Consider the following 9,881-nt stretch of genomic DNA (forward strand, 5'->3'; position numbering starts at 1 on the left):
TAGAGAAATCACTCAGTTTCTCAATAGCAAGATGAATTTGGGCCCTAGAGACAAAGAGTACAATTTTGCTCTGAAGAGCCTTTACTCTAAAACCATTATCTTAATCCAAATGCAAAAAACAACATCTTGTTTGCCACACTAGTCCTTGTTTTATTTAATATGTGTCAGATTCCATGCCTATTTCATTTATTCTGGACATGCTGGTTATTCATATGTTGAACTAGCATTTGCAGTCTTTCTTGGATAATTTAGAGGGATTCTACTCTAGGCAGTGTACAATGATTTGTCTTCTCTTGTGGACGTTAACAGCTGTTGCCTTTCACAGCTTTGGTTTTGCATTTGTGACCAGTCAAACTGCATTTTCTTTTTTTTTTTTTTCAGAGTGTCTCTGTACTGTAAGGCTATTATTTATGATGCTTGCACCTGGGAGAAAGTTTTCTAACCAGTAAAAATCCATATTCAGAAAGAAGCTGGATGTAATGGATGCAGACAAAGTATTCAAGAGAGATAAGGTGGATGTGGCTTTCCTAGCTCTACTAAGCTTTTCAGGTTTGACTCGGTCTCAGGAACTCTCTCTCTCTCCAACTTTATTTGATTTATTAGTCTCAATTTCAATTAGATTGCATGATATTGTGTTATCTTGCGTCCCGATATCGTAGTTAGTAAAATAAGTTTTCCTCCATAGATTGTTGCTGCTGTTGTTTTTGTTATTTTTCCTTCCTTGAGCCCAGCTCCCATCTCCCTATCCCTTTTCCCTTTTCCTTCCCATTTTGTGGGGCTGCGGGTGGGGGCCAGGGCCTACTGCCCCCTTGCCACGGGCATAGATTAATCTAGTTAACTGCATGACAAACATGCTGTGTTTTTCCTGTGTTTTGAGGCCTGCAAGCTTGCCCTGCATGCTGTCTGGTCCCCAGCCCAGGGCGTGTCATTCTCTGTGAGATGACATTTTGCAGTGTGATGTCACAGTTGTTGGTTCTCACACCCCTGTGGTGGGAGCGGTGGCTCAGTCTCTTGTGGGACGTGCGGGAAGTGGACCAGAGAGAGCGTTGTGCCTATCTGGAGATATCCTGCAATGATGGAGCGGCTGAGAGCCCTTCGAGGTGAGGTCCCTCCTCCTCTTGGACACCGTGACGCTGCCCGAGCACATGTGTGCCTGCAGTGCCGGTTCAGGACGTGCCAGCAGCACTGTCCTTGCTCTGCTGAGTGCAGCTGCCTGGCATGGTTTCCCCAGGACCCCGGCAAGGGGAAGGCTTTCTCCCCTCTCCCCACCAACCAAACATGTGCCAGTGCAGCCCACCCTGTGCTGTGGGGCTGGAGGAACGTTCCTGCCAGAGCTGGCCAGATGCTCGGCCCTGGCTCCAAGCAACACCAGCAGCAGCTGCTCTGCTCTTTCCTTCCAGGTCTCTTTGCCTGTGTGGGCTGCGTGCCCAGACGGACGCGTCGCAGGGAGAGCGGCAGGGTGTCAAGTCCTGTCCCTGCCTGTGCCGCGACTTTGCTGCTGCAGCGCCTGCAAGACCAGGAGGTGAGCTGGGGACGTGCGACCATCAATCCTTGCCCTGGCCCAGTGCCACGGTCCCTTGGGTGCCAGGCCCCGGCAGCACATCCACATAGCGATGGGTGGCAGCGGGCTGCTCCCTGGGAACAAGGGCGAAGCCAGCATGATTGGTCCCTGTCCCCAGGGTGTCCGAGTGCAGGTGTACCGTGAGCTGGAGAGCGTCCTGTGTGAAGATGACAGCCGCCTGCCATGCGGAGTGGTGAACAGGCTGCTGGCAGAGGTGTCCCAGGACCTGACGGCTGCCCAGGTAAGGGGTCACTGCCAAAGGCAAAGGGAGCTGCCTGCCTGCGCTGCTATTCTGCTGGCGGACGGCGGTGGCTTCGCCCTGCCGAGGGAAGGCCTTAGGAGGTGTCCTGTGCCGCGTGTCACCAGTGACTCTTTTTCAGGACGTGACAGACAACGTGAGGTTGGCTGCCAGCAATGTCCTGGTGGCTCTGGCCAGGACGCACTTCAGCTTGGTGATGGCCGAGCTCCAGGGCCACCTCAAGGCTGCGGGGGAGATGACCAAGGAGTTGGTGCTCATCACCTTGAGCAAACTGTTCAGCACCTACGGTAGAGCCCCTCAGCCTCCTGAAGTCTGTGACAATGGGGGAAAGCGGTCTCTCCCCTCTGCGCGTCATCTGCATTGAGCTGGGGGATGCAGGGCTGCAGCCCCTCCTCCCTCGCTGCTGGAGCTCTGACCATGGCCCTCTCTTTCCCCTCTGCAGCTCCACAGTGCATCCCCTTTGTGTGGCTGACGCTGGCCAGCCTACGCAGTGTGGTGGACCAGGTGAGGAGCGGCCAGATGCTGCGCATCGCTTGTGCTGGTGAGTGTTGGCCCCAGAGCAGGGCGGATCGGGACAGCCCTTGCACCTTGCCCTGCTGCAGACTCACAAGCTCCCTTTTCCCTTGGCTTTGATTTTTTTGTTAGATTTTTTACAAAATTAATTAGTTATTCGTTTATTTTTTGGTTCTGTTTTGTTTTTTCAGTTGTGAAGCAATGGTCAGATGGAATCAAGGTTCACTTGTCCTCTGGAAAGCAATGCCCCTGGCCTGCCGTGGAGAAAGAGCGAATCTATGAGAATCTTCACCAGCTCTTCTTCTCCGTGGTCAGGCACTGGCAGGACAGCAAGGAGGAAGAGGTGAGCACTGCTGCATTCCCAGCCCGGGCTGGCAGCAGCTCTTGCTGTGCCCAGCAGGCTGAGAGCAGAGGGGTGATGAGAAGGAGTGGGCTGGCTGTGCAAAGGGCCCCAAACTGGCTCTGTGCTCGGGGCTGGATCTCCCTGCCAGGAAGCAGCCGCATGTCACAGCACTGTGGCAGGGAGAGCTGGGGATGAGGGTGTGGGGAAAACCTCCCTGCCCTCCAGAGAGAGCCCATCTCCTGCTGGGTACGGGGGCATGGGGAAGGGGAAAAGAAAAGAGAAAGCCCTCTCTGTAGGAAGGGCAGACATTCAGTCTTTGATGCTAGGCCTCTGCCATCTCTCTCCAGGACAAACAGGCTGTCCTTGGGGCTGTGGCTTCCATGATGGCTGTCCTCCTGCAAGAGGAGCTGCACATCTGGGAGCAGTTCCTCTGGCTCATGCACCCGTGTCAGGAGATCCAAGACACCTGCAGGGTGGCCAAGGTGAGATGCTGTGCAGGGCTCAGTGTAGACATGGTCTACTGCACTCTCTTGGTGCTGCTGGGAGGGGGGGACAAACAAGAACACCTGTACAGGAGCTTTTCCCAGCAGACAAACCATTGGGAAAAGTTTTTCTGCTCCCAAGTGGCTAGATGTGGCTTCAGCCCTTCCTTCCTCTCCTGGTCTCTTGCAGAGCCTCACTACCTTCCTGGAGGTCTTAGAGGGAGTTCAGTCTGTCATCCCCAGGGACAAGTTTCTGGCCATCACCAGTGCTGTGTTCTACCAGGTAAGGGGAGCCCATCCTTGTGCCCACACAGTTTTCCCCTTGGCTAAGTCTCAGGAGGACTGCAAGTCTCTGAGCCTCTGACGGCTGCTCAGCCCTATCTCCTGCATGCCCAAGGCTGCTGCAGAGCCGTGTGTTTGCCTCCCCCCAGGGATGCTGTGGGGCAGGCTGGGTTTTGTCTGCATGTCCTCTTCCCAAGAGTGCCAAGGAAGAGGAAAGCTGGGCAGCACAGCTTCTTTTCCGTCCTCAGTGCTGTTGTGATTTTCTCAAATGGACCTTGCTCCCACAGCTCTCTGATGACACCAAGCAGCACAGCGAGGCTGATAGCGCAGAGCTGACCCACTGCATCCTGCTGCAGGGTAAGGAGAGGAGTTTTGGCGGTGCTTGGCGGTGCCCTGGCCAAAAGCTGTCTCTCAGACCACAGGAAGGGGCACGAGTTGCCTGCTAACACAGTGCGGGATTTCCTCCCTGCAGCCCGAATGTGTCCAGAGGAAACCATCCTGTTTCTTCAGTCGCAGCTGGAGAATGAATGGGAGCCTGGATGTGTGGCAGCCCTGGGTCTGCTCGGCGCTCTGGCTCGCTCTGATGGTCAGTACCATGGATCGGGTCTTTTCCAGGGATCCCTTTTGCCATCTGCGTGGTGCCTCCACGCATGCTTCTGTGCTTCTCTTGCAGAGCCCGTTGTTACAGAGAAGCTGCCCCTGGCTGCGGAGGCTGTGCAGCGTCTGTGCAGCGACCTCAGGCTCCGGGTGAGCTGGTTTGGGAATGGAAAGCGCTGTGGGGGTGGGGATGCTGCTGCCAACACGGGCAGGGCTGGGGTGGCCAGGGAGGTGCTGGGGCATTAACCACACGGTCGCAATGACTTCTGTGGGGAGAGCAGGAGGAGTGGAGCGGGAAGTTCCCTGTGCTGCGCATGGAAAGCACACAGCACGCTGGTGCTAAGGCCTGGCCCTCACATCAGGAGCCAAGGCTTCTCCCCTGCTCTTGTTTTCTCTGCCCCTGCCCAAAGGGCTGTCCCGATGAGCAGGTGGCTTCCCTTTGCCTTCTGACCAGGAAAATCACACACAATTGACCCCTGGCAGGTGCGGAGGGCCATTCTGTATTTCATCAAGGATCTCCTCAGTGCTGACACCCGGAGCTGCTCAGCCTGGGATGTGGTGGGGCACATCTTCAGAGAGTTCAGCCGCGCCACGGGAAGAAGGGTAAGGACAGTGGGCAGCATCTTCTTTTGGGAGACCTGTGCTGCTCAGAGGCTGGCACAGAAGCACCGGTGGGGCAACATCTGAGCTGAGAACTGAGAGTAACCCTTGTTTCAACAATACTGTTGTGCAGGCAGCCGGAGACCTTTCTGCCCAGGAAGCTCGGGAAGAAGGAGCTCTCCAACAACTGTGCATGGACATCCTGGGGTCACTGGATGTCTCCGTGAGAGGGATGTCCAAAGTAAGTCACATTCTGCCCTGCTGCTGCTCCTTGCCTTTGCACCACGTGTTCCTCGTCCCATTCCAACACCCCAGGCCCCAGGTCTCTCCTCCAACGCGCTCACAAGGCACAGCACACAAGGCTCAAGGAAATTCACAGAGTCCCGTTCACCTCTGAGCATAGGCAGGAATGCTGACATGCCTTGTTCCCTACAGCTCCTGTGGCCGCGGCTGCTGCTCTTTGTGGTGCCAGCCCAATACACGGGCATGCTGATCCCGGTCTCCCGCTGTGTCCAAGCACTGGCTGAGAGAGAGGAACTGACAAGGCGGGAGATTGAAGAGTTGGATCCCCATTTCCTCAGCTCCATGTTTCAAGGTAGGAGCAGAACTCCCCCAGTGAGCTCTGCTGACCTGTGTTAGCACCCAGAAGGGACAGCGGAGGTGTGTGTGGCAGGGCACGGCGTGCCTCGGAATCTTACTCAGTACTTCTTTCTCCCCGCAGGCCCATGGCTGACTCCCCAGACACTGCTGGTGCGCCTGTTGGTGAGTAGATGCTCCAGAGGCCAGTGCCACAAGCCCCGAGGAAGAAGCAGCATGGCTATGGGCAAAGCTGTTGGCTGCTCCTTGCCCACCAGGGCAGAGCCAAGCTGCTTCCCTCCCGGGGGAAGCCGCCGCTGCTCTTGCTGCAGCAGTAACCCTGCTTCTCCTTGCTCTCGCTCAGGTGGTGGCAGGGAGCCCTGTTGCAGGCAGCGAACTGCAAGCCGCTGCCTTAGTGCTCATGCAAAAGCTCCACAGCAGAATCCACAGAGCATTGGGGGCCATGTGGGATGCAGAGATCCCCCAGCTGCTGCAGTGTGTCCAAGGTAAAGTACTGGTGGAGAGGGAGAGGTGGAGGCAGAGAAGGGGTGGAGTGAAAATGCAGGTCAGCTGCTGTTCCCATTCCAGGGAGACAGTGCTGAGGCCCGGGGAGTTTTCCCCCAGAAATCTGCCCATTCCAGGGCACAGATGGGCATGTCACATCCCCTCAGACAGCAGTCTTGGAGCAGTTAGTTCTGTGTCCCTGCGGGGACAGTGTTTGTGAGGAGGGCCAGGTCAGTGGGGGTGGGGTTCAGGTCCCAGCTTGGCAGTGCCGAGTGCCTGGGCCAAGCCAGGTTTGCAGCAGCTCTTCTTCTGTGGCTTGATCCCAAGCAAGGCTCTTTTGCTTCCTATTGCTGTGCAGGGAAAGAAGAGAGCTTCCCAGATTCTGCAGCGTGGGAGCGCCGACTGCTAAAGGTACAGCATTGCTATGAGGCACGGTACAGGGAAGGGCTTGCCTGCCTCAAGGAGCCCCTCAAGGAGAAACACCGGGGGGAGCTGGGAGGGGGACTGTTTTTCCAGACAGCTCTCCCCAGAAGGCTGCAGCAAGTGGGGAATGCGGGAAGAAACAAAGGGCAAGGGAACATTGGCTTCTCCTGTTCTCCAACAGTTGCTGAGGGCGTCAGTGGAGACGGTGGAGGACGAGGCTTGGACCAAGGGCCTGAGCTGTGAGCTGAGCCGGTACCTGAGCAGCTCTCCCAGCAGCTCTGGAGAAAAGGTGAGTTCCCCCCAGCTCTACCCAGCGGTGCAGCCGCAGGTGCCCAACTGGGGCTGGGGCTGGGGCTGGGGCTGCAGGCGGTGCTCTGCCCACGCGGGCTGCTTCCCCAGCCCGTGCCCCCCAGGGAGCCTTTTGCTGCAAAGTGCCTGGGGGCTGGCTAAAGCTCAGCCCTGCAGCTGCTCTCAGCGATTCCCTGGGAGTGTGGGTCCTTCCCACCTGGCTCTGTCTGAGCAGGTCAGGCTGCTGCCACATCTCAGCTTCTTCCTTCCTTTCCCATGCAGTCCTTCCTGTACAAGGCTCTGGGGACAGTGCTGGGAGCTTGTAAGGGAGTCCTCCATATCCAAGAGAAACTGCTGCAACACCTGCAGGAAGCAAATGCAGAGGAACCATCTGAGGCCCAGGTGAGCTCTCCTCTCCTCCAGCTTCTGCGAGCGTCCCCACTCTGTCCCTGGGACAAAGGGCTTCTGGCCCTTTCCATCTCCTCACTGCTGCCATTTCCCTCAGGCAAGGATGGGCCTGGCTAGTGTGGCTGGCCGCGCCAGTGGGTTCAGACCTGCACCAACTGCCCCTTGTTCTTTTGTGCAGGGAATGATCTCTCTTCTCAGCCATGCTGCTGAGAGCAACTTCCGTGCAGTCTTGGACACGCTCACCATGTTTTCGTCCAGGCTGTGCAAGGGCCGAAATTCTAGGATTTCCAGGCACAAGAAGGTGAAGCATTACGGGGTTCCATCTTGGCTTTCTTCCGCCTTATGTTCACAGCAGCTCCTGCCTTGGGAGCTCAGGTGCACTGTGGGGCACTGGGGCCATTGGGCAAGTGTCTCAAGGCATTTGCTTCTCCCCACACAGATGGAGCTGGACAGCACGAGAGCTCACGCCACACGCAGCGCTCTCATGCTCGCCCATGGCAGCTTAGCACTGTGTGCCTCCAAGGAAGAACTGCTCGCCCACGTGGAGGGAGACATTGTGGGCAACATCCTGCTGCTCTACAGCTGCAGCTGCCAGGTGAGAGCTCAAAGTGTGCCAGGGTGTCTGAGTGCCCAGCTGCAGCCCTTCCATGTGGAGGGATGCTGAGATGGGCCTTCTCTTTCAAAGGCCCCACGGGGAACAGTTTGTGGCCAGCTGAAGATCCAAGCCCTTCCCTTAGTGCTGCCCCCACGTGTCCCCCTTGCATCCCTTGTCCCTTCCTGCAGTTCAAAGAATGTTCTTCTCTCTTGGGCCTCAGGACTTGCAGAACAAGCTTGCGCTGGTGCAGAGCATCACCAACTTCAGCTCCGCCTTCCACGCTGTGGGTGACTGCTTTAATGTGTCCTTGAAGGGCAAGCTGCTGGAGATCCTGATGGTGAGTGCTTAGAGCCAGGGCTGTCTGCAGTGCAGTTTTGGGCTGTGACACGAGGCTTGCTTCCCTGGAGGCAAACAGGTCTCCCTCAGCCACACATTTCCAGCTGGTGGGGACCTTTGGTGCTGGCAGGCAGCGGCTGAGCAGCAGTCTAGGTCCACCAGCTGTGGAGCTGCTGCATCCTGCCACGCCTCCGTGGGAAACGTGGGAGTGATGGGGCTGGTGTGTGGCAGTTGTGTCTGTCACTGGGCTGGGAGGAAGAGCTCTCGCGTGCCCCTTGCCCGCTTTGACTGTGTCTCTCTGGGACTTGCAGGACTTGCTGAAGAGGTATCACTCAGGCATCCCTGTCTCCCCAGTGCCCCTCAAGGTGGTTCTGGCCCTGGAGGAGTTGAGGTAAGGGCTGGAGCCTCTGGGATTGTAAGGCAGGACCTTTTGGGTAGCTCCTGAAGGCCTGGAGGGGGTGAGGAGCCGCATCTACAGGATGCTGGGCTGCTGTGCCCAGCAGAGCTGCGGTTCTGGGCAGGGAGAAAGGCCCTGGTCCTCCTGTCTCCTGGCAGGGAAGAGAAGAGAGACCTGGGGTCTCCTTCCCTTCAGAGTGGGAGGTGGTTCACTGCTGCCAGGGAGGAGGCAGGCACTGCTGGAACTGAAGGCAGTGCTCAGCAGCATGGGCTGGGGGTGTTGGCTTTGCAGCTGTCGATTAGGAGAATCTCAGGTTTTGTCTGAACCAGTCTGGAGAGCACCGGTAAAGGCCCTTTCTGCTTTCTCTTCCCCTTTTCCTCCTGTCAGCAAGCTGAAGCCCTCGGGAGGAAGCAAGGACATGTGTGAAATGTTGGCTCTGTGCTGCAAGAGCATTGTGACTTACCCTTCAGCAAAGATGATGCTGAAGATCAGGAAGTCACAGCAAGCAGCTCGGTACCTTCAGGTAAGCTGTTGTAACTTTCTGAGCCACCTCTCGGTGGGAACCCTACCTCAGCACACACAGCCCATGCTCTGGCAGCAACCGTGATGCCACACCTCACTCAATCCCCTCTTCTGCTTTCAGCTTCTGCAAACATCTTTGAAAGCTCTGGGCCGGATGATGGCAGCCCTGCTTGAGACAGAGCCCACCCGTGACTTCTTCCAGAACATAATCCAAGTGAGTACATTTGGGGCAAGGGAGAAAACACAGTGCCTGTTGATAGTGAGGACAGAGATCTGGGGACAGAGAGGACGTTCAGAGCGGGCGAAATCTCTTGCTGACGTGCCAGCTCACTGCAAGCTCAGAAATGGGCAGAGAAATGGGCTGTGCAGGGGGAAAGGCAGGAGCCAGCCCCTGGCAGGCCACAGCTGAGGAAAAGCTCCTGGCTTAGGAGACAGGAGCGTCTGCAGAGAGCAGGGGCAGCAGCGCTGGTGCTCAGTGAGGCAGGGGGCGGTGTGGAGCACAGGGCAGGCCCTGAGGGAAAGTGCCGGGAAAGGAGGGACAGAGAGAGGGATGGCAGGAAGGGAAAGAAAGGACGTCCGCAGTGAGACAGGTGCTCTGTTCCAGGTCCTGAGGAGACCAATGACATCAGGCAACGTGTGGGAGCGCAGGAGGGCTCTGCAGGTCTGCTCCCAGCTGCTGGCTGTATGTGAAGAGCTTCGAGTGAGTAAAGAGCCCCACCGCACGCCCCCTGCTCTCCCCCCTCTCCACTGCCCCTGAGCTGGAAGGCCAGCTTTCCCTGCTGTGTGTGCTGTGTCACCCGCCACGTGGGGAAGGCACCGGTGGGAGAAGCTAGGGAGAGCTGGGGCTGCCTACAGCTTTGTTCCTGCCTCTCATCCCCACAGAGAGAAGATGCCTGCGAGCACTTTGGCTCCCTGGTGGGATTTCTGGCGCCTCTAACGTGTGACCCCATGCCCACCTCCCGTCAGTTGGCTGTCACCTGCCTGAGCTCCCTTCTCCGAATCCAAGGCAAGTAGAGCGGGTGTGCACCAGCCCTCTGCTCTCCTCTGCAGCACTAGCAGAAGCCCACGGGCTGGGCCCTGTTGACAGGAGAGAGAGGCACCGTGCGCAGCTCTCTTCTCGTCCCCATCCTGCCCTCTGTCTCTCTCCCTGGAAAGCAGTTCTGTTTCCAGAAGCATTACCGACTTCCCTTTTCTC

General features: G+C 57.2%; 1 protein-coding gene across 1 annotated transcript; it reads left to right on the top strand.

Annotated features, from left to right (window-relative positions):
• Positions 1-1,342: 1,342 nt before the first annotated feature.
• LOC122163745 (maestro heat-like repeat-containing protein family member 2B) lies at positions 1,343-9,700 on the top strand. The gene is made up of 26 exons (XM_042825213.1): positions 1,343-1,522; positions 1,680-1,802; positions 1,942-2,107; positions 2,263-2,361; positions 2,525-2,676; positions 3,024-3,158; positions 3,349-3,441; positions 3,728-3,797; positions 3,913-4,026; positions 4,114-4,187; positions 4,521-4,640; positions 4,771-4,878; positions 5,073-5,232; positions 5,359-5,399; positions 5,578-5,719; positions 6,076-6,128; positions 6,322-6,429; positions 6,711-6,830; positions 7,015-7,137; positions 7,276-7,431; positions 7,652-7,768; positions 8,079-8,158; positions 8,552-8,687; positions 8,808-8,900; positions 9,291-9,386; positions 9,569-9,700. The coding sequence occupies exons 1-26, from the start codon at positions 1,343-1,345 to the stop codon at positions 9,698-9,700; spliced, it is 2,991 nt and encodes a 996-aa protein (XP_042681147.1).
• The last annotated feature ends 181 nt before the right edge of the window (positions 9,701-9,881 follow it).

Source organism: Centrocercus urophasianus, unplaced genomic scaffold (genome assembly GCF_019232065.1).
Source record: "Centrocercus urophasianus isolate 14NV4802_14NV808 unplaced genomic scaffold, USGS_Curo_1.0 seq_10, whole genome shotgun sequence".
NCBI lineage: Eukaryota > Metazoa > Chordata > Aves > Galliformes > Phasianidae > Centrocercus > Centrocercus urophasianus.